Genomic DNA, 24947 nt, shown 5'->3' with positions numbered 1-24947 from the left:
GGGGACCACAACGATGGTCTACAACCAGGACAACCCACGGTCATTTTTATGTTGGTTTGCAACATGCAGGTTTATCGCAAGATTGAACCCAACATGGGGGGACTGTCATGACGTTGGCCTGGGGGTATGTTTATGACAGTCATAAATACCTCTCCCCCTTTTTCCTCTCTCTACCCTACTGATGTGACATTTGAAAATCCTTTGGTCAACATAGAGATTCTGGGAACATCAGAAGGTGGGGGGAAATGAACTATATTCTGGTAATCCGACCAATTGAACATATGCGGTGGTACTTAATGAATATGATGTCAGTTCGGTTGTCATCTGAGACATTCTCATCAATGATAGGATGACATAAAGTCTGCACATTGTAGTTATCGGATTCACATGGAATTGTTGTTCAATTTAAATGTTTGAATATAAAATTATTGGTGAAGAGATTAAATTTAATTTTATCTTCCAAATGAGAGATTTGGGTTTTCGTAAGGTTAGGGCTCTGCTCAATCAGTGGCCCGCCCCTGTGAAGAGACATGGGTTATAAAACTTTTCAAACACACCCTTCTCGCTCCACTATATAAAGCCTTGACGAAAATGTAACCTCCTGTTCCGAGGATGTGAGGACGATGGTCCATACGTTAAAAGGACTAACATGTCAACTACAGAACTAAGCCAACCTCAGCGTGAGCTTTGGTTGTGAATGGTATGAACTTTGAACTCTTATTCACTACAGAAGTGACACCTCCTAGCCGTTGAGTTAGCAACAGCAGCTGCAAACTTGGACTAGGAAAGAACAGACAGAGTATCCCGTCTACCACACAACGACGTTACTATAACGTATCCAATTTACCACCAGAGACATTCTTCAAAAGACAAAGGACTCGGTTGGGCAACACGGCCTTCCATCTATCACCAACCTACCGAAGAGCAGCTCAGAGTAAATATTTATTGCATTTTCCTTTTCCAAATGAGTGGTAATTTAGAATGCATCAGATACTGTATTTACGATAGGGACATCGCTTCTCCCTTTGTTCCTCAGTCTTCCCGCTCTTTCACTCAAACCCAGACCCTTTTCTTTGTGTAACCAGCTGTCATATCTGTTCCGCCCGCTAGGGACGTATTCCTTCATGATATAATTTGTAATCAAGGTATGATTCATTCTGTGTATATGTAATTCTGTGTGATTAGTTAGGTATTTAGTAAATAAATAATTAAACCAAATTTTGTTAGCCAGGGTTCGTGAAGATAAACCAAGAATTTACAACTTTCAGATGAGACTGAAATAAGGTGACGATTAATATTGACTGCTATTGATGTAAAATATTACTAGGCCTTTAAGAGTTTATTCTGAAGATAAAAGCTCAATAAATATTCGTTCGTGGTGCCCCGACTTTCTAGTTAATTACATTTACATGATTCGCTCAATCAGGTAATATTAATTACAGAGAAAGGATTTTATAGAATAGCATGTCATATCACTTAATCCGGCATAGCCAAAGACACGACAATGTGTATGTTTTAATATTCTGTTTTTATTGTAATGGTACAGGGCTCTCTTTTAAAATATATTTTTAATCTCAATGTGAGTCCCTGTTTAAATGAAGGTTAAATAAAATAAATTAAAACTTTTTTTTTTTAATTGTCTAAATTATTATTTTGGCCAAAACACTTGCAAACTCAAGTGCTCACTATCGAACACAACAGTGAGTGGACACTCAATAAAGGGCTTAGAGGCCAAGTGTTCGGTTTGAGATTCAGCCAGAGAATGTGCTCATTCAACCAGAAACAGAACGGGCCTGTGAACCTATTCTCGAATTCCCAATGTCAAGTCAACCTCAAGCTAGTCCTGCATCGAGTTGGATACCCATGGTTCCCCCGGGGTGAATCAGCTGGCGGATGGAATGAAAACATTATTTCAATCCGTGAGTCTGACACGTTGCCAAGTTCACTTTTCCTGGATAGCCTAGCTCACGCGAAAATGGCTATCGTAGAAAACCGGATAAATAAAAAGAAAAGGATATTATGATAAGGGAAACAGGTGCTGCACGAGTGAAATTCCCAGTTTGGAAGGTCAACAAAGAGGAAGATGGATACACAGCCTACACAAAGTGCAAGCAGATAGGCCTATTTGTTTTCCATAATTCAGTTAATTATTACATTAATTCAGGCATCTGCAGGCCATACAAAGTGTAAACCGGTGCGGGTAGTAATTTGAGTAGCCTACAAAATAAATGTAGCTTATTTTTACAGCCTATATTTGAGTCTGGGAATAGTTTGTTTAAGTTGTAATTAGGCCTAAACTATTTTATAATCTAAACCATATTGAATGTAAAGATATTGTTTTGTTAGGTTGGCTATAGGCTTTCATTAGGTAAGAAGGCTAATTAAAATCAGAATCATTTGCATACTCAGAATCGTACTTGGTAAAAAGGCAATTTTTGTGATTTCAGTGGCGCATCACATTGTGAAAATAAAAATATATAGTTCTTAATTCATGGCATGGTTTCCTTTTATCCAAATGTTGAATAGACATTAATTCATGCAGGGAAGGGGAATAGTAATAATAGCCTAATAGTATTCATTATAATAAATCCTACTACTGTGAAGTCACAAATACAATTAATTAAAATGATGTCATATGGCAGGTAAAGGACCAGCTCTCGAAAACAATCCTATGCGAGTGGGTTGGGTTGCGGAGAACAATCTGCCCTGATGGGTGGGGTTCCGAACTGATGTGGCCGGCATGAGGTGGGTGCGGCTCCAAAAAACTGACCTGTGCAGGACTCTACCCCCTACACCCATAATTGTGGGATCGTTTGGGAAGGACTGGATAGGTGTAATAAATATGGTGTGAACTCCATTGAGCAAAGTGGAGCTATTCATATATTCATATCCAATATTTTATAATCTACATGAATTGCCTACGGAGGGTACTAGGGTTCATATTCTGAATGTAGCATAATACTGACCAATCAAAACCTCCTTGTCGGATCTATCACTCACCTGAGTGGACACTGGATGGAGTGGTGGCTGCAGTAGTCCCACCTACTCCCACCATGGCAACTGAGATAGATAGGAGAGCTGTGATGAAGAGAGCCCTGGGGAGGGTGAGGGAAATCATTACCATATATGTCTGCCTCGATCTCTCCAATAACTCAGCTATTAATTATACAAATATTGATTTTGCACTCAGTCAGTTCTGTCAAACTTTGGAGGGGGTTGAGGGAAAGAGACAAAATGATGGGACAAGGTCATAGTAAAGGCAGATGAGGGAGAGAGAGAGGAGTTGACGGGAAAGAGAGAGAGAGGAGAGACATGGAAGGAGACAGAAAGAGACACAGAGATGCAGGGAAGGAGACTAGATCAGGATTGTGAGAGAGAAAGGAAGAAATAAGTGGAGGGAAGGAGAGAGTAAAGAGAGAAGAGGCACAAAGGAGAGAAGAGGGATATCAAATGATGGTGATCTGCCACGCATGAAAGGACTGAGGTAGGTAATGACATGTGGTGGCTCCCCGGAAGCACATATGGGTTCCTCCACCTCCACATTGATCACCGCTTTTTACTGCAACAGCACAGAGGGAGATAAACAAGAGGCTGCCTTCTGCCCAAAGTCTATGTGCCACACTATCACGGACTGAGGCACTAAAGAGAAATTGACATGGCCTTGGCTTGGTCTGCCTATCCAGATATATTGGCCCTGAACAGATGCTGAATTAAATTGAGACATTGAGACACTTAGGGCGTAATTCAATCAAACCCACTTTGCAGTATTTAGAGCATAGCTCTTGATTCCCATGGTGACATAAAATCACAGATTTTTCTATACTCTTAAAAAACAAAGTCCTATCTAGAACCTAAAAGTGTTCGTTGACTGTCCCCATAGGAAAAACCTTTTTGGTTCCAGGAAGAACCCCTTTGGGTTCCATGTTCAACTCTTTCCATAGAGGGTTCTACCTGAAACTCAAAAGGATTCTACCAGGAACCAAAAAGGGTTCTCCTCTGGGGACAGCCGAAGTACCCTTTTGCAACATTTTTTTTTTCTAAAAGAGTACAGTAAATTGTACAACAACAACCAGGTAGACTACCCACACACTGTATAGATACAGTTGTCAGAAGAAAACGTGTGCATGCATGAGCATTAGTTTGTAGTTAAAGAAACTGTGGAGGTGGTTTTGATTGAATTCCAGACAGACACAGTGGCACGTGGAAGAGGAATTTTAGAAACACAGATAAAGATGAGAGGTCTCTATGACCATGGCACAAAACATGGTCAAATATAAACACAGATACACTGAATGTAACATTATTATTATTTTTTAAAGAACATTAAACTCACACAGATGTGTAATCTGAAAACAGATGTTAATCTTATTACTAGATTACATATTGGTTTTCTTACCCATGTAAGCAGTCTATGGACAAGGTAAGGAAACCAATATATAGGCCTAATTGTGAAATTTGGGTGAACCATCACTTTCAACTATCCCTTTATACTCATTTCAGTTCATTCTCAAAAGCAACATATGCTGACTTGTGTAAAATAATGTTAGGTTACTTCATTTGATGTACAATACAATTTTGGACACAACAGCATTTTAATTTTAGGCTAGGCTACTTAGGCTAATTTAACTCAAAACCACTCTCTTCTGCTTATCTGAGTGTCACAAATGATTGCTTTAGTATCCAATTTTCTGGAAACATTGCCAATGCTGCCTGAATTGGCCTAGAATTTATCATAATCATTCAACCATGAAATCGAAAGGGAGAAGTTTTCTAATGAGTCACGAAATTACTTAAAAGGGGACATTCTAGACTAATTCAGTTTGCATACATTAATTGATTCTGCTTCCACAAAAGAGCACTCATTATGTGTTTGAAAGAAAATCTCATTATCCGCTATGATCGATATCACGCTCTTCCTGAGTCCTCTGGCAAACTCGGAAAACAACGAGACATGCGCCAATGTTTAAGCAGGTCCGATCGGAATCTGATGGAGAAGAGGACGGTCTTTCTGTCAAAACTGACAAACTGTATGAAAATGCATAAATGATTACAATAGATGTACAGAGATTTCTCTGCTTGCAGTGTATGGGAAAATCATTATTGCTTGAATTGTTTGGATTATAGGCTAAATGTGGATCAAAAGCAAGCTATAAGGCTGCATGCAACTAGTACTGCAACAGTGCACAATGCGTAATAAACGAATGAATAGGTTGAGGTGATACTTACATCTCCACAAGTCCACCGGTTCACTCTAGCGCTGAAGACGGCAACGGGAACGCTGACACCCCGGGCAGGGCAGAGTGGCTGTCGCAGGGTGAGGAGACTGTCTGACTCAGCTGCAGCCGGCTAACTAACGATCAGAGAGGAACACGGCGGCCGCGCCAGTACCGGGTTTGTTTTACAGTACCATTCACCACTGGACCATAAATCATATGACAAACGACAACCACACGGTCTTGGGAATCCTTCCAATCAAAGCGACACAGTCGAGCACCCTCGAGATGCGGCTCAGTAGTAGGCTAAAGTATATTACACATAAAACGTAGCCTACCTGTCCCTATGACGAATGACTGCCAGCCGTCGTAAACTACTTAGAGGTTCTGTGATATGCAAATCTCAGTGAGCCCCCGTTCGATGTCCCAGGTGCCACTTGTAATTTACTTTAAATGACACTCGCATTTTTGTTGCTGGATTTAGGAATAGATAAAGGCTCAAACAAAGTTAATATTTCAATAAGCTATTGGATAACTCAGACACCATTCTTTCTTATAGATTTCAACATAAACTGCGTTATTGGTTTATAGTTACAGGCTAAGTGCTACGACAACATATTTACATTTAAGGAAATAAATAATTCAATAATTTTAGATTTTTCTTAGTGCTCTGCTTATTGCCATGAAGAAGGAAGTGAATCTTGTACCGTAAAGTTCAACTCCTCCCTCCACGGAAAACCCAAGTTGCGAAATCTCCAATATAGGCGTTTTTTCTTGTATTGAGCAGTGACTGCAGTCTATGGGTATTTCTCAATTTTAGTTGCGGTTTCAGCCTTGTATCAGCAGGTAGGAGTCAATCTGCTACGGTTTTTACTAAAATGTATTCACAATAGATGAGTCTAAGTTAATACATTGCATTTAATGGGGGGAAGATCTGCCTCAAACTATTAATGTATAGAGCAATCTGTCATGGATAGGGATGTGTATTTTACCTTTTTTGACTGTACAGCATGATTAGAGCAAGGGTGGCTGAAAGTGGAAAAAAACATGTGCACATTTATCTTTATGCCAACAGTGAGCAAAAATGACTAATTTATCATAACCATTACAGATAACAAATCCTAATTGTTAAATTGATTCATAAACATTCAGTCAATAAAATAACGTTGTTATTCCGTCCTTAATGAGATCCCAAAACAACAACTGATCTGACATAATTGTCCTTTAAGTACCCATGGACCATTCCAACTGTTGTTTCATTGTTTCATTATCCAATATTGGATGTCACAGCACTACAAATTCACAGCACTACCAATTCTGCAGAGTGGGAGAAAGAGTTTCTACAAGTATTTATGACCATCTTAAAATGGCCAACTTTACCCCTCTCCTCTTCTGCGGGAGAGAGAGGGCGCTGTAGAGCAGACCCACTGTAACCTGATTCTTCAGATCTTCACAGGAGTCATGACAGTCCCACTCTGGTGGATTTAACTTGGAAGGATCCTGCAAGTTGCAACCCACCATAAGAATGAACCTTGGATGTCCGTCCTGGTTTGTGGATCAGCATAGCAGTACTCCCCCTGGCGGTTTACCCTGGAAGGCTTTCTTACAGCTGCAAACCATCACAAGAATGGCCAGGGATGTCCTGGTTGGTGATCGCTGTTGCGGTCCCCCTCTGGTGGTTTTATCTGGTAGGCCTTCTGCCAATGGAGCAGTCCACCACCAGGATGGGCAGCGGATGTCCGGATTGGGATCGTTGTTACGGACACGTCGTCTGGTCGTCCAGGCTGGTGGACCTAGGCAGTAACTTAGGCAGGTGTTAACAACAACACACACACACTCACAGAATACATAATTACATTTCTTCCCAAATGAGCAGCGTTGTGGCACTAAGTTATGGTTGTACTTCCACCGCGTTACTTAGAGGTACCCAGCGTCATGGCTTCATTGCTCCAGACCACCACAAGGGGAGTTAGAGCCCTCATTATGCATTTGGGTCCCAAGGTTTTTATATGACCAATGACGTCCAATGACGAATTTGATGCGAGTCACCCGTCCCTGGCTGAAGATGGCTGACAAAACATTACGGTGGAACCAAATGTAAGTAGTTATAACATCATAACGAGTCAAGCAACAAATATACAACAAATATACAATTGAGAGGATATGTTAGTTAATGTAGAGACAAACGTTTGTGCATATTTTTTTGTCATAAAGTTCATTTACGAAAACCGCTATTTATGTTTTAGGGACTCCTGAGAAAACCAGCAAACCAGGCTGTCATCTTGTGAAACAATGGATGTAAAGAATCTAGCTAGCTAAAGCATTTAGAGGGCTATGTGTCTCACTACTTGGTTATTGCAAGGCTGAGCCCCAGTGATATCATGACTTGACAACAACAGATAGTCCAGTAAAAATGGCTGTGTTTAACTGATGTAAATCTGAACATTTGACCCCTTGATCAGCTCGCTCTCTGACAGAAAAAGCAAATAGCTTATTTTTTCTAGATATTGAAACAATAACTGAGATATGACTGTTCAGTCTGAAGCAGCAGATGTCATTTTCAGGATGCGTCAATACAGCACAGAAAGCTTAACACCAGACTGGTATTGTGGTTGTTCATTAGGTGATGGGAAATATGCAATGATAACGTTACCTGCACCATTTACACACTGCAAAGACTCCCTAACAATTTGTGACAGACATATTGTGTTCTTTCATCCTTCTGTAAAAAAAAGCTAACCATCACACTGTCATGAAATATGATAATATATCGACTATGAAACAAATATGACATGGTCTGCTTATGAGTTGCCATGAAAGAAAATTAGATTAATTCAACTTAAAATAGCGAGAACAGGCATTCGTAGCTGAATGCTTTTGGTTAGCTTGAGAATAACAATTGCATGATTTATCATTCTACGGTATGTATGTATGTAATATGTTATGAATGTTATGAACCGACACTGAATCGTTGTCACATTCGTCGTAAGGAGGAGACCAAGGCGCAGCGTGATACGAATACATACTCTTTAATAAACTAAGAAACACTAAACAAACATACAAAATAACAAAACGAATGTGACGCTATATAAACCGAATGCTGTCACAGGCAACTACACATAGACAATAACCAACGAAATACCCAAGGAATATGGCTACCTAAATATGGTCCCCAATCAGAGACAACGATAAACAGCTGCCTCTGATTGAGAACCAATCTAGGCAACCATAGACATATAAACACCTAGAATGGTATATCCCATAAACGTACAAAATCCCTAGACATGTCAAAAACACATATCACCCTCGTCACACCTTGACCTAACCAGGGTCTGGGTGGGCATCTAACTTTGGTGGCGGGCTGGCTCCGGACGCCGCCCCCCTTCGTTACATTGAACCCTCCGCCCTTGTAGCACTGACCTGTGGATCTTCGCTGGAGGCTCATTACTGCGGATCATCGCTGGAGACCCCGGGCTGGGGACCGTCGCTGGAGACACCGGGCTGGGGACTGTCGCTGGAGATTCCGGACTGTGGCCCATCATTTGAGGTTGCGGACTGTGGCCTGTCGTTGGAGGTTCCGGTCTGTGAACTGTCGACGGAAGCTCTGGACTGGGTACTGTCGCTGGACGCTCTGGACTGGGTACTGTCGCCGGACGCTCTGGACTGGTGAGGTGCACTGTAGGCCTGGTGCGTGGTCCCGGCACTGGTGGTACCGGTCTGGTACACGTACCTCAGGGCGAGTGCGAGGAGCAGGAACAGGGAGTACTGGACCCTGGAGGTGCACAGGAGGCCTGGTGCGTGGTGCCAGGAACTGGTGGTATCGGGCTGGGGACCATCGCTGGAGACCCCGGGCTGGGGACCGTCGCTGGAGATTCCGGACTGTGGCCCGTCGTTTGAGGTTCCGGACTGTGGCCCGTCGTTTGAGGTTCCGGACTGTGGCCCGTCGTTGTAGGTTCCGGTCTGTGGCCCGTCGTTGGAGGTTCCGGTCTGTGAACTGTCGCCGGAAGCTCTGGACTGGGTACTGTCGCCGGACGCTCTGGACTGGGTACTGTCGCCGGACGCTCTGGACTGGGTACTGTTGCCGGACACTCTGGACTGGCGAGGTGCACTGTAGGCCTGGTGCATGGTGCCGGCACTGGTGGTACCGGGCTGGGGACACGCACCTCAGGGAGAGTGCGGGGATGAGGCACAGGACGTACTGGACTGTGGAGGAGTACTGGAGGTCTGGAGTGTAGAGATGACACAACCCGTCCTGGCTGGATGTTTATTTTCGCCCTGCAAATGCAGGGCACTGGCACAGGACGGCTGTGCAGACTCACCGGAGACACAGTACGCAGAGCCGGCATGGATATCCTGGTCCAAGGAGGTATACTGGAGACCAGGAGCGCTGAGCCGGCACCCTCCTTCCTGGCTGGACGCCCATTCTAGCCCGGCCAATGCGAGGAGCTGGTATAGAATGCACCGGGCTAGAATAGTGCACTGGAGACATCGTGCGCATCTCTGCATAACACGGTGCCTGACCAGTTACACGCTCCCCACGGTAAGTACGAGGAGTTGGCTCAGGTCTCCTACCTGACTCAGCCAATCTCCTCGTGTGCCCCCCAAAAGATCTTGGGGCTGCCTCTCGGGCTTTCGTGCTAGTCGTGTACCCACATATCGTCGCCGTTCCTCCCATTCCATATCCACATGCCTCCATGGTAGGCGATCCTCTCCTGCCACTATCTCCTCCCACGTCCAGGATCCTTTACCGTCCAGTATTTCGTCCCATGTCCATGCTGTCTGCTCCATCATACGCTGCTCCTCCTTTTCACGAACTTCATAACTCATATGGCAGGCAAAAACCTGAGAAAAAATCCAACCAGGAAGTGGGAAATCTGAGGTTTGTAGTTTTTCAACTCATTGCCTATCAAATATACAGTGTCTATGGGGTCATATTGCCCTTCCTAAGGCTTCCATTTGATGTCTACAGTCTTTACTGTGAAGGAGGGGGGAATGGGAGCTGAATGAGTCAGGGCTCTGGCAGAGTGCCATGAGCTGATCAAGCACGCTCACGTGAGAGTGACCTGCGTTCCACTGCAATTCTACAGACAAAGGAATTCTCCGGTTTAAACATTATTGAAGATTTACGATTAAAACATCCTAAAGATTGATTCTATACTTCGTTTGACATGTTTCTACGAACTGTAATATGACTTTTCGTCTGAACTTTCGCCTGGACTTGCCTGCGCCTCGTGAGTTCGGATTGTGTACTAAACGCGCAAACAAAAATGAGGTATTTGGAAATAAATGATGGACATTATCGAACAAAACAAACATTTATTGTGGAACTGGGATTCCCGGGAGTGCATTCTGATGAAGATCATCAAAGGTAAGTGAATATTTATAATGCTATTTTTTAATTCTGTTGACTCCACAACATGGCGGATATCTGTATGGCTTGTTTTTGTGTCTGAGTGCTGTACTCAGATTATTGCATGGTGTGTTTTTTTTAAATCTGACGCAGTGGTTGCATTAAGGAGAAGTGTATCTATAATTCCATGCATAATAGTTGTATCTTTTATCAATGTTTATTATGAGTATTTCTGTAAATTGATTTGGCTCTCTGCAAAATCGCCGGATGTTTTGGAACTACTGAAAATAACTTGCCAATGTAAACTGAGATTTTTGGATATAAATATGAACTTTATCGAACAAAACATACATGTATTGTGTAACATGAAGTCCTATGAGGGTCATCTGATGAAGATCATCAAAGGTTCGTGATTAATTTTATCTCTATTTCTGGTTTATGTGACTCCTCTCTTTGGCTGGAAAAATGTCTGCGCTTTTCTGTGACTAGGCGGTGACCTAACATAATCGTTTGGTGTGCTTTCGCAGTAAAGCCTTTTTGAAATCGGACACTGTGGCTGGATTTACAACCAGTTTATCTTTAAAATGGTGTAAAATACTTGTTTGAGGAATTGAAGTTAGGGCTAGCCCTGAATACTGCCCCTTCTGGAGGAATTCGGCACCCATATAAACCATGATAAATTTTTGTCAAAAGTTGCTAATATATGCAATTAAAAATTGTTATCGAATAGGAAACACTCTAAAGCTTATAAAACCGTTTAAATTTTGTCTCTAGCTAAAGCAGAACTCTCAGGGCATGCATTCTCCCAAAGTCTCTCTTGTAATGGGAAAAGTTGCCCTCACTTTGACGTCATTGTTTACACACTTCCCAAAGAGCTATAACCATGGAAACACGTTCTATGTCTTCAGCGTGAAGCCTGCTTTCGATAACTGCGAGAATCACGTGCTCACGAGACGTTCAGCGTGACCAAACGTCCCGGTGACGCACAAAAAAAAATTCACCAATGGGAGATTGAAGATTTCTCTCTCTTTCTCCCAGGACAGACTGAACAACGTGTGCTAATCTGTTCGCCCTCACGATTGCTGTAGACCTTTATAACATGCTAAGGCTTAATTATAAACATAGTTTGATAAGTTTACTCGAAATATAATGTATACTTTCGACGTTTTGGTGCGCAGCCACTTGAAATTTGCATACATTTCGACCGAAAAGTGTCTAGTTTGAGAACGGAAAGACACAGACTTGCAAACTGAACGCTAACTTGGTGAGTATTAACCCTTCCACGTCTTCTGAAGCAAGAACAGCCATGGTAAGGGAATATTTACGTCTTCATTTTGGGTTTCTGCCGACTCCATGATAGAGGAGTCAGCATGCTAACTGAGAGCGCCGACTCTCTATTATAGCCTAGTAAACGCCAAATGTAACGTTAAAAATAATTGTAACATAGCAATTGCATTTAGAAGAAGTTTATCTTGCCATACATATGTAAAACATGCATATTTAGTCAAAGTTTATGATGTGTATTCCTTGTTTGCTGACGTTATCTGCCGGAGCTATTTATTTCTCCTGACATTGGAGTAGCATTTTTTGAACGATGCATAATTGTAAACAGAGATTTATGGATATATATTGCATATTATTGAAAAAAAATGAATGTACTGTGTAACATGTTATATTACTGTCATCTGATGAAGATTTCAAAAGGTTAGTGAAATTATTTTTCTTTTAATCCTGCGTTTGTTGATTGCATATTTTTTCCTACTTGGCTAAGCTAATGAAGTATGTATGCAGTGGTGGTTGGACATAAATATGTGCTATGTTTTCGCCGTAAAACATTTTAGAAATCTGACTTGCTGGGTAGATAAATAACTTCTTTATCTTTCATTTGAGCCATTTTTCAAGCGATTCTGTGGAGGTTAAATATTTTTAGGATTATTTCTTGCGTTCCCTGCGCCACATTACAGCTCAGGGGGGGTGGGGTGAGTTCCCAAAGGGGAACTAGTAGCCCTAACAGGTTAATTATGGGATTTCTGTTTTTTTTTATTTGGCGCCATGCAATTTCACTGGCTGTTAGCGAGGTGGCACGCTACCGTCCCACATATCCCAGAGAAGTTAAGCTAATATAGCTACTAAAACTTCTCTAATTGCCAGCCCATTATGTCTGGCTCAAGAAATGAATACTGACCGAGTCTACTCGCTCCTGAGGCGCAAGTGACAGAAATAGCACGTTTGGCCCAATGCTTTATTTCTCAGAATAGCTAAACTGACCGGCCCATATGTATGGTCTGGCTCATAGCATTCGGTAATCGACACTACACTGACTATGTCAGAGAAACAACACAGAGGCAACCTCTATGTATTGTTCAAATGGAAAAATTGTTCAACAAACAATCAGCAATTCCGGTCTACAACTCTCATAATATAATCTGGGTCCATAATGTAATCTGCTTTTCAATTTCATAGGCTGAATTCAACATGAAGACCTCATTCTATCTTAGATTCCTCGCACGGGGGCATCAATATGTCGTTAATGTATTTTATAAAATAATTACATACCGCGTTCAATTATTACGCAATTAAATTAATCATATAACAATTAATTAAGTAGTAATCTGGGGCACCACGGGAAAATGTATTTAATGAGTTACTATAAAACAACTAAACTCTAAAGATATCTCTTACATCAGTCACAGTGAATTCATTAATTCTTATTTACCTTCAGTCTCATTCTTAATGTCGCAAAACACTTGAAAATCTGTACAAATCCTAGCATAAATTATGAATCAGCGATATACAAATTGGCTTAATTATTTTTTAATAACTAACTAAATAATCACACAGAATTACATAAACACACAAACAGGATAGCTTACACATTAATTACTACACAATGCAATGAAAAGTCCCTAGTGGACTAACCTGATATGATGGCTTGTTACAAAAATTAAAATGGAGGGGCGTGGAAGAAGAGACATACCGTTGAATAATACGCTCATCGTAAAAATTTATATTTAGCACCCCAACATGCGCTCATTCGGATTTAGAAATGCAATGTACATATTTAGGATTGTATGTCTTTGTTGTCTCTCTGTTGAAATCGCCGGTCCGTCTGGGGAGAGTAGTTCGACAGAAGTCTCTGGTTTGTCCCCAGAGATCGCAATGTCTTTCGTAGTCGTAGCTTCCTGGTTTCGGAGTGTCTGTAAGAACGGATCTTCCAGAGGAAGTGTTCGTTAGATCTTTCAAAGTATCACCCCGGTGGTTCTCGGTTGAGTTTACTAGACTAAAGTACTTAAACAGCTGCAGACTGGATGTTCCTGTGTAGTCTTCTTCTTCTTCTTCGAGAGAGAGAGTTTCAGAGTTTCTAACCATTTCAACGTGCAGCCATGGTCCACGTTTTTCTGGTCTCATAGAGTCTGAACATTCGTGACGTCCGGTTCAACACCCGTCCGCCTGCTTGGTCTAATGTAAATTTCGTTAGGAGGGGTTTTATGCACTCTGGCAAAAGGGGGCATTCCATGACGCCAACATAATGCTCACATGGGTGTGGTCACTGACAGGGTATAACTTTTATATGAAAAACAATTCTCATTTAGAAGGCTAACATCATATTTCATCTTCTCACAAATATTTTAACATTTAATCCTATAAATTCCACAACATTATCCAATCTTGGATGTCACAGTACTGCAAAATCTCTCTCTGTTGTAACAAAGGATTTATAACTTCCATTTCTGCAGAGTGGGAGAGAGAGAGATAGTTCCTGCAGGTATTTGCGACAGTCACAGAACGACCAACAAGGAGGAATGGGGAAAAATTTCAGTCTCTCGATGTGCAAAACTGATAGAGACATACCCAAGCGACTTACAGCTGAAATCGCAGCAAAAGGTGGCGTTACAAATTATTAACTTAAGGGGGCTGAATAATTTTGCACGCCCAATTTTTCAGTTTTTGATTTGTTAAAAAAGTTTGAAATATCCAATAAATGTCGTTCCACTTCATGATTGTGTCCCACTTGTTGTTGATTCTTCACAAAAAAATACAGTTTTATATCTTTATGTTTGAAGCCTGAAATGTGGCAAAAGGTCGCAAAGTTCAAGGGGGCCGAATACTTTCGCAAGGCACTGTATATCTGTCTGTTCCTCCATTGGTTCCCCATGTCAGCATTATTGTTGTTTAAGTGTCCCCTGTCCAGACACTGTATTCTGTTCCTGTCCTTTGGTTATTAAATGCTCACTCCCTGTACCTGCTTCTCATCTCCAGCATCTGTCCTCACACATATAACAAAGAACAAACAGCAAAAACATGTACATGATCAAATACAAATCTTAGAATTAACTATTAATGACTACCAGAACCCACTGGTACTCCAATTACATTAAATTAACTTCAGGACAAAATACAAACCCTCCAACCCAAAAAGGCCTATGGTGTTGATGGTATCCTAAATTAAATGATAAAATATACAGACTAGAGTTCTACCGATTATGCTTTTTCAACGCCGATACCGATACCGATTATTTGAGGACCAAAAAAAGCCGATACCGATTAATCGGACGATTTTTTTATTTAATTTATTTGTAATAATGACAATTACAACAATACTGAATGAACAATTATTTTAACTTAATATAATACATCAATAAATTCAATTTATTCTCAAGTAAATAATGAAACATGTTCAATTTGGTTTAAATAATGCAAAAACAAAGTTTGAGAAGAAACTAAATGTGCAATATGTGCCATGTAAGAAAGCTAGTTCCTTGCTCAGTACATGAGAACATATGAAAGCTGGTGGTTCCTTTTAACATGAGTCTTCAATATTCCCAGGTAAAAAGTTTTAGGTTGTAGATATTATAGGAATTATAGGACTATTTCCCTCTATACCATTTGTATTTCATTAACCTTTGACTATTGGATGTTCTTATAGGCACTTTAGTATTGCCAGCGTAACAGTATAGTTTCCGTCCCTCTCCTCGCTCCTCCCTGGGCTCGAACCAGCAACACAACGACAACAGCCACCATCGAAGCAGTTACCCATGCAGAGCAAGGGGAACAACTACTAGAAGGCTCAGAGCGAGTGACGTTTGAAACGCTATTAGCGCGCGCTAACTAGCTAGCCATCTCACTTCGGTTACACCAGCCTCATCTTGGGAGTTGATAGGCTTGAAGTCATAAACAGCACAATGCTTGACGCACAACGAAGAGCTGCTGGCAAAATGCACGAAAGTGCTGTTTGAATTCATGTTTACGTGCCTGCTTCTGCCTACCACCGCTCAGTCAGATACTTAGATACTTGTATGCTCAGTCAGATTATATGCAATGCAGGACACGCTAGATAATATCTAGTAATATCATCAACCATGTGTAGTTAACTAGTGATTATGATTGATTGTTTTTTATGAGATAAGTTTAATGCTAGCTAGCAACTTACCTAGGCTTACTGCATTCGCGTAACAGGCAGTCTACTTGTGGAGTGCAATGAGAGAGAGGCAGGTCGTTATTGCGTTGGACTAGTTAACTGTAAGGTTGCAAGATTGGATCCCCCGAGCTGACAAGGTGAAAATCTGTATTTCTGCCCCTGAACAAGGCAGTTAACCCACCGTTCCTAGGCCGTCATTGAAAATAAGAATGTGTTCTTAACTCACTTGCCTAGTTAAATAAAGGTATAAACAAAAACAAAAAAACAAACAAAACAAAAAATGCCGATTTCCGATTGTTATGAAAACTTGAAATCGGCCCTAATTAATCGGCCGACCTCTAATACAGACCACAAATTCCAATTAGCTGTACTTAAACTCTTTAACATCATCCTTAGTTCTGGCATCTTCTCCAATATTTGGAACCAAGGACTGATCTACAATCTACAAAAGTGGAGGCAAATCTGACCCCAATAACTACGTGGGATATGCGTCAACAGCAACTTTGGGAAAATCCCCTGCATTATCATTAACAGCAGGCTCATATATTTCCTCAGTGAAACAATGTTCCGAGCAAATGTCAAATTGGCTTTTTAACAAATTACCATACGACAGTCCCCTTATTCACCCTGCACACCCTAATTGACAAACAAAAAAACCAAAACAAATGCAAAGTCTTCCAAGAATAAGATGGCGCCGACAGATAGGATAGATCTGCTTCTAGCTCCTAAGCAACTTTGCAGTATTTCGTTTGTTATTTCATACATTATTAGCCCAGGACATTTTTTGTGTTATTACATACAGCCGGAAATAACTTTTGGTTATCAGAGCGGAGGTAACTCACCAGCATTACGATCGGGAATATGACTTTCCCGAATAGGATTCTTTGGTCATACCCCCCAGGGACAATTGCACTGATTCCAGAGGCTAATCCAAAACATTGCCGGCGGAGACGAGGTATTCGGAGTGGACTTCTAGTCCAACTCAGGAGGAGCACACACCATCCACAGCTTCCGAGTATATTACTCGCTAATGTTCAGTCTATGGATAATAAAGTAGACAAGCTCAGGGTGAGAATCTCCTTCCAGAGAGACATCAGGGACTGTAACATACTCTGTTTCACGGAAACATAGCTTTCTCGGGATATACTGTCTTTGTCCATACAGCCAGCTAGGTTCTCAGTATATCGTGCAGACAGGAATAAAGAACTCTCTGGGTTCATGATTAACCACTAATGGTTTGATAACGTACAGAAACTCAAGTCATTTTGTTCACCCGACCTAGAATACCTCACAATCAAATGCCTCCCAAGAGAATTATCTTCTGTTATAGTCACAGCCGTATATATTGCCCCGCAAGCCGATACCACGATGGCCCTCAAAGAACTTCACTGGACTTTATGCAAACTGAAAACCACATATCCCGAGGCCGCATTTATTGTAGCTGGGGATTTTAACAAAGCAAATTTGAGAAAAATACAGTTGAAGTTATACCAACACATTGACTGTGGCACTCGCTCTGAGAAGACTTTAGACCACTGCTACTCAACTTTTCATAATGCCTACCGGGTCCTCCCCCACCCCCCTTCGGCAAATCTGATCCTCCCTTCATACAGGCAGAAAGTACCCATGCTAAGACCCACTGCTGGTCTGACCAACCAGAAATCACGCTTCAAGATTGTTCTGATCACGTGGACTGGGATATGTTCCGGATAGCCTCTGAGAATAACATTAACGAATACACGGATACTGTGACTATTAAAACCTACCCTAACCAGAAACCATGGATAGATGGCAGCATTTGGACTGAAAGCGCGAACCACCGAATTTAACCATGGCAAGGTGACTGGGAATATGACTGAATACAAACAGTGTAGTTATTATCTCCGTAAGGCAATCAAACAGGCAAAATGTCAGTATAAAGACAAAGTGGAGTCGCAATTCAACGGCTCAGACAGGAGACATATGTGACAGGGTCTACAGACAATCACGGACTTAAAAGGGAAAACCAGCCATGTCTCAGACATCGACGTCTTGCTTCCAGACGATCTAAACAGCTTCTTCGCCCGCCTTGAGGATAACACAGAGCCACTGAGCCTGCTACCTACCAAGGACTATGGGCTCTCCTTCTCCGTGGCCGACGTGAGTAAGTTAAGCATGTTAACCTTTGTAAGGCTGCCGGCCCTGACGGCATCCCTAGCTGCACCCTCAGAGCATGCACAGACCAGCTGGTTGGAGTGTTTACGAACATATTCAATCTCTCCCGATCCCAATTTGCCGTCCCCACCTGCTTCAAGAAGTCCACTATTGTTCCTGTGCACAAGAAAGCAAAGAAAACTTAACTAAATTATTAGTGCCCCGTAGCACTCACTTCTGTCATCCTGAATTGCTTCAAAAGGCTAGTTAAAGTAAATAGTTGTGAGAAAAGGCGTCTTAGGCTTAGATACAATATAGTAAAGTAATCAAAATGGCACATGGGTCAAACGAAGGCTCAGCAATACCAGTGACCCAGTACCGGTCCTAGAAGTGTGGGATATTGTGCCAGTTAATTAATTGAGAAATGAACTGTGACAAATGGGTTAAGTTGATGGTGGAGTTAAAAGGAGGGAAATTCTCCTGGAATCCGTTTACATGGCAGCATAGGCTGATACTGACCGGAGCCCCTCTCTCCGAGTGTAGTGGCAGAAGCAACATTGGAGAACTGGGTGGCCAGGCAAAAAAATGTAAGAAGAAGGGAGGGAAATTGAGAGAGAATAATTAGTACCCAAAAATGGACAGATGGTTGGTGGCGCTTGGTAAGTACAACCCCACCTTGATTGTTCAGACATCTGAGTATGTGGATCCAGAAAATGTAATGGAAGTCACACCCCCAGTAGCAGACTATGAGAGGGGAGTGTGTAGTGCACTGTATGGGTATAGTAATTTAAGAAGGTCATACAGTGTAGGAACGGTAAATGAGGGGTCCTGGCGGAGCAATGTGGAAGTGCATGAGAAGTGGGACAGACAGGACCAGATACCTGGATGGAGAGGTTCAGGGCCAGAGTACCTAGACCCGGCAAGGTTGGCTCCTCCATATATACCTTCACCTCCCTCTTACCAAAAATCGGTTACTCACGGACACCCTTCGGTTCCCCCTCCAAAATAAGTAGGGATACATGGGACTCGGAAGGAAGAAAGTGGACCCGCCCAGAGTTACGGAACAAACACCCCAAGGTTTGACGGATCCCTTTAGGAATTAAAGGGGGGTCTTGCACCGAGGGTGTGGAGTATGTTTCTGGGTCAGATGAGTATAGGTGAATGAGTGGATGTGGAGTCGGAAGGGGAAGAAACACACAAAAAGCTAGACTCCGGTCCGGGGAGGACCCTGCCATGGTATGGGTCCCCGATTGAACGTACTGGTGATAGCGAAGTAGTAGGGACCTCTAACCGCGGAGTGTTCAAGAATACACAAGCCAGTAGTAGTGCCTAGAACCTCATCTGGGGCAACCTGGAGGAAGATGGTTGAATATTTTGCCTCTATGATTACAGAACCCAGGGGGGAAATGGAAATGAGAAGGGGTGCACACCCGCAAGAGGTCGAGACCAGAGTGGGCCAGGGTCAGGCGGGGAAAATAGCAAAATGGACAGAGAGGCAAAAAGAGATGGCTCAGCCCCTAAGCAAAATCCCACCAATGTACCCCTGGAAATAAAGGGAAGCATAGTGTTTCCCTGACAACCCCAAATAAGGATCACTCATCTGCGGGGCACACACTCAGGCCATTACCAATGCCGCCAATGGTCACCTGAATCATCCAGGGGGTTTAGTGCAGGAATATAGCTATTGGGCGGTACCTTGATTAGAGGTAGAAGGACAAGCCCGGGTAGCAGTAAAGGACCAGTAAAGGTTAAAAAATTGTAATCATTACTGGAGCAACCTGACCCAAAGCACCCCCCGGAGAGGTTAGGAAATATGTGATACATGCAGTGAGACCAGAATGATGAGGATGGAGAGGAGGACCGATGAGGAAATCTGGGGTGTACGTTGGTGATTGCTGCTCCATCATTAGGGTTGCTACAAAGGCAACACAAGTATAAAAAGCAAAAACCCAAAAGAGCTACTAGAAAGCATGCAATTAATACCTATTGGGGGACGGTGATTGGGCCGGATGGTAGGGAATACTATGTCCCTACAACAGAATAGACTCAGATCTTGGGTGGATAAGATGGATGAGGGAACTTGTGAAACACAATTCACTTATGGGGATTATGTGAATTTTGCCAATCACTCCTCCTCAAAGCATTTATTGTCAGCTCAGGGCCTCACTCTCCCCCTTAAAATGTCCATAATTTAAGTGGCACATGTTACAGGAGATTATGAGAAAGATTATAAAGGAGCTGAAAGCAGACACTAAAACAAGGAGCAGAGTTAGAATTTCAGAGGGAGATGACTCTAGCTCTGACATGTTAAATAGTAACAGCACCCGGGGCCTCAGTTCTTCCTCCACAGGAAGTGCTGGCAGTTTAGATCAAAGCTCTGGCAAATCGCTACAGAAGCTGGGTTACCGCAACCACAAGCGTTACCCATGACAACCTTGCTTCTGTCTGATGTGTTGCAAGAACTGAAAATATTATAGGAAGTGTTGCCTAAAAGAGACAGTTGAAAAATATATAAACTACCTGTCTAGAGTTAAACATTTACTAGACACGTATGGCTTCTCTGAGGAGGCCCAATTATTGTGGGTACTTGAAGGCCTGTTAAAAACTAAAGATACACACATGAAACAGAGAATAATAACCAATAGTGGCTACTGCCATATAGCCTTAAAATGAGACTTAGGTAAGACTTAGGGATCTGTGAATGAAATGGTTATGAAGGAGCTAAAGGAAAGAAGATTGCCAATGAAGATGTACAGGCTTAAATAGCTAAGTTGCTAATGGATTTGCAACATTAAATAATACACAAGAAAGCACTTTGAAAGAAGGAGATAACTGGCAGGGTAATGAGGAAGTAGATGCTATTCCTTAGATGAGGAGTATAATAGTGGAAGGGGGAACGGTGGAAAACAACTCCTGAAGGGAGAGGTCCCTGAGGAGGCTAAGGGAGAGCTGATCTCTGGTGTTCATATGGGTTTAGAAAACCAAGGGATAAAATGAACTAGGGAAAAGCTGAAAGCAATGGGATACAGAGTAAAAGGTATTCAAAACTGAAAAACTGTGTGACGTCAACTGTATACTGAACAAAATTATAAACACAACATGCAACAATTTCAACCATTTTACTGAGTTGCAGTTCATATAAGGAAATCAGTAAATTGGAATAAATTCATTAGACCCCAATCTATAGATTTGACATGACTGGTTAGGGGCGTAGCCATGGGTGGGCATAGGCCCACACAGTTAGGAGCCAGGCCAACCCACTGGGGAACCAGACCCAGCCAGTTTTTACAGTCAGAAATACTCTTCAGTTTCATCAGCTTTTCGGATGGCTGGTCTCAGATGATCCCGCAGGTGAAGGAGCCGGATGTGGAGGTCCTGGACTGGCGTGGTTACACATGGTCTGCGGTTGGAGGTGGCTTCTGGTAGAGAAATTAACATTCAATTCTCTGGCAACAGCTCCAGTGGACATTCCTGCAGTCAGCATGCCATTTGCACGCCCCCTCAAAACTTGAGAGTGCTCTTGTGTTATGTGACAAAACTGCACCTTTTAGTGTCATTTTATTATGTGATTAAGTAAATACCTAGAATAGGAAAAGCAGGCTAAATCAGCACTTCAAGGCAGACCCTATGACCAAACCTAAATCCCAATTACCATTACCTCTGGGGGCAGAGGTTGTGAATTTGAAGGGATTAGTAAGAAGGGGACATAGTTACATATGGTCAGGAAGGGCCTAATCACTACTACAGCTAGGGAAGGACGGCATAACTAGCACGATATCTGAAGGTCTGAGGTGGTGCCAAGCTATTGGCGGCGAGTGTGCCACCTTACCTGGGACACCATTGCCAGTAGTCTGGAAGGGTCCTGGGACGGAAAGGCCAAGAAGGATACCGGGCGGGAACGATGTCCTGATAAGATTAGATTGAATAACAGCAGGACCAGTTAAAGTGGGGGATATATTGTTTTGTTACCATTGCTGAGTTAACCTACTCCCTAGGCTGAAGATAGTTGTTGAGTGGGAAAATGAGGGTGATGAAGTAACGATGCCCACTGACTGTACCTGTAAGTGGGATGGTGCCCGGCTGTTTAAGTGTGAAAATGGCTGGAAGTACTAGAGAAAAAGGGTGACCATTGGAGCTAGGAGGGGGACTAACGCAATTCAGGGTCGCTTGATGATCTCAGGGAATAGGACGGGGGGCAGCCGGACAATTTTTGAAATAACTATTAAGGCGTGGTGGTATCATGCAAAGGTGTTTTTTCACTCTGTATGCAGATAGCACCAGGATTTGCTGTGTCAGAAAGACGAAACTGAAATCACCTAAAGTAAGCGGTAGTAAGGGTAAACAAAAGGACTCAAGCAAAGAACCTGTGAAAAGGATGAGTAATGAGGATGGAGAAGGAGGAAGAGCTGGGCATGCTGGGGAGCCTTCCACGAAGTGTTTGTTCTTCTTTAGACTCCCATTCTCAGACAACGAATCTCTCCTAAAGTGGGGTCATCCACCAAAGTGTAAATACTGTTTCCACGGGAGCATGGGCATGCTGTTTCTAGTACTTCGGGTGGTGACTCTGTACTTGATAGGGGAGCCAGGCCGGGAACAAACGCATTTCAGAGCAGGGATAAAGCCAACTGAAAGATCAAATAAGGCTGCCTACATTGCAGTGTTTGAGACCCATGCCCTCCCAATGATATGTGATTGGGGGCAGAGAATGAACTCTACGAAGGGGGTTTTGCTTTTTACTGTAAGCACTGGATTGTCAGCAGAAGATGGGAAAAGTTTGAGGGAAGTAGGGAAAGAGAAATGAAACTCGAGCTGGGTGCTCACAGAGACTAGTAAATTGGACGGTTGACGGTCACTTAAATTATGATGTTGGGTACCGGGTTTTGGACATGAACTGGGACCGGCGCCGACAGAGATGGCCGCCTCACTTCGCGTTCCTAGGAAACTATGCAGTTTTTTGTTTTTTTTACGTGTTATTTCTTACATTGGTACCCCAGGTCATCTTAGGTTTCATTACATACAGTCGAGAAGAACTACTGAACATAAGAGCAGCGTCAACTCACCATCAGTACGACCAAGAATATGACTTTCGCGAAGCGGATCCTGTGTTCTGCCTTTCACCCAGGACAACGGAATGGATCCCAGCCGGCGACCCAAAAAAACGCCTTCGTAAAAGGGGGAAACGAAGCGGTCTTCTGGTCAGACTCTAGAGACGGGCACATCGTGCACCACTCCCTAGCATTCTTCTCGCCAATGTCCAGTCTCTTGACAACAAGGTTGATGAAATCCGAGCAAGGGTATCATTCCAGAGGGACATCAGAGACTGTAACGTTCTTTGCTTCACGGAAACATGGCTCACTGGAGAGACGCTATCGGAGTCGGTGCAGCCAGCTGGTTTCTCCACGCATCGCGCCGACAGAAACAAACACCTTTCTGGTAAGAAGAGGGGCGGGGGCGTATGCTTCATGGTTATCGTGACGTGGTGTGGCCACAACAACATACAGGAACTCAAGTCCTTCTGTTCACCTGATTTAGAATTCCTCACAATCAAATTTCGACCGCATTATCTACCAAGGGAATTCTCTTCGATTATAATCACAGCCGTATATATTCCCCCCCAAGCAGACACATCGATGGCTCTGAACTAACTTTATTTGACTCTTTGCAAACTGGAATCCATATATCCGGAGGCTGCATTCATTGTAGCTGGGGATTTTAACAAGGCTAATCTGAAAACAAGACGTTTATCAGCATATCGATTGCGCAACCAGGGCTGGAAAAACCTTGGATCATTGCTATTCTAACTTCCGCGACGCATATAAGGCCCTGCCCCGCTCTCCTTTCGGAAAAGCTGACCACGACTCCATTTTGTTGATCCCTGCCTACAGACAGAAACTAAAACAAGAAGCTCCCGCGCTGAGGTCTGTTCAACGCTGGTCCGACCAATCTGATTCCACACTCCAAGACTGCTTCCATCACGTGGACTGGGATATGTTTCGTATTGCGTCAGACAACAACATTGACGAAAACGCTGATTTGTTCATTAGAACGTGCATTGAAGATGTCGTTCCCATAGCAACGATTAAAACATTCCCAAACCAGAAAGCGTGGATTGATGGCAGCATTCGCGTGAAACTGAAAGCGCGAACCACTGCTTTTAATCAGGGCAAGGTGACCGGAAACATGACTGAATACAAACAGTGTAACTATTCCCTCCGCAAGGCAATCAAACAAGCTAAGCGTCAGTATAGAGACAAAGCAGAATCTCAATTCAACGGCTCAGGCACAAGAGGTATGTGGCAGGGTCTACAGTCAATCACGGATTACAAAAAGAAAACCAGCCCCGTCACGGACCAGGATGTCTTGCTCCCAGGCAGACTAAATAACTTTTTTGCACGCTTTGAGGACAATACAGTGCCACTGACAACTAAAACATGCGGACTCTCCTTCACTGCAGCCGACGTGAGGAAAACATTTAAACGTGTCAACCCTCGCAAGGCTGCAGGCCCAGACGGCATCCCCAGCCGCGCCTTCAGAGCATGCGCAGACCAGCTGGCTGGTGTGTTTACGGACATATTCAATCAATCCCTATCCCAGTCTGTTGTTCCCACATGCTTCAAGAGGGCCACCATTGTTCCTGTTCCCAAGAAAGCTAAGCTAACTGAGCTAAACGACTACTGCCCGGTAGCACTCACTTCCGTCATCATGAAGTGCTTTGAGAGACTAGTCAAGGACCATATCACCTCCACCCTACCTGACACCCTAGACCCACTCCAATTTGCTTACCGCCCAAATAGGTCCACAGACGATGCAATCTCAACCACACTGCACACTG

General features: G+C 43.0%; 1 protein-coding gene across 1 annotated transcript in view; it reads right to left on the bottom strand.

Annotated features, from left to right (window-relative positions):
- Positions 1 to 5930, bottom strand: part of LOC115106766 (interleukin-1 receptor accessory protein-like) — a 37259-nt gene extending 31329 nt beyond the window's left edge. Inside the window, exons 1-3 of the mRNA XM_065008085.1 lie at positions 5227 to 5930; positions 4829 to 4984; positions 3001 to 3095 (exon numbers count right to left, since the gene is read on the bottom strand). Coding sequence (XP_064864157.1) covers positions 3001 to 3095; positions 4829 to 4887 — 154 coding nt within the window. The 5' untranslated portion in view covers positions 4888 to 4984; positions 5227 to 5930. The remainder of the gene's footprint in view (positions 1 to 3000; positions 3096 to 4828; positions 4985 to 5226) is intronic.
- Between the last annotated feature and the right edge of the window lie 19017 nt (positions 5931 to 24947).

This window comes from Oncorhynchus nerka, linkage group LG23 (genome assembly GCF_034236695.1).
Source record: "Oncorhynchus nerka isolate Pitt River linkage group LG23, Oner_Uvic_2.0, whole genome shotgun sequence".
Lineage (NCBI taxonomy): Eukaryota > Metazoa > Chordata > Actinopteri > Salmoniformes > Salmonidae > Oncorhynchus > Oncorhynchus nerka.
The sequence above is the reverse complement of the archived record's forward strand: the minus strand, read 5'-3'. Positions and strand labels throughout refer to the sequence as shown.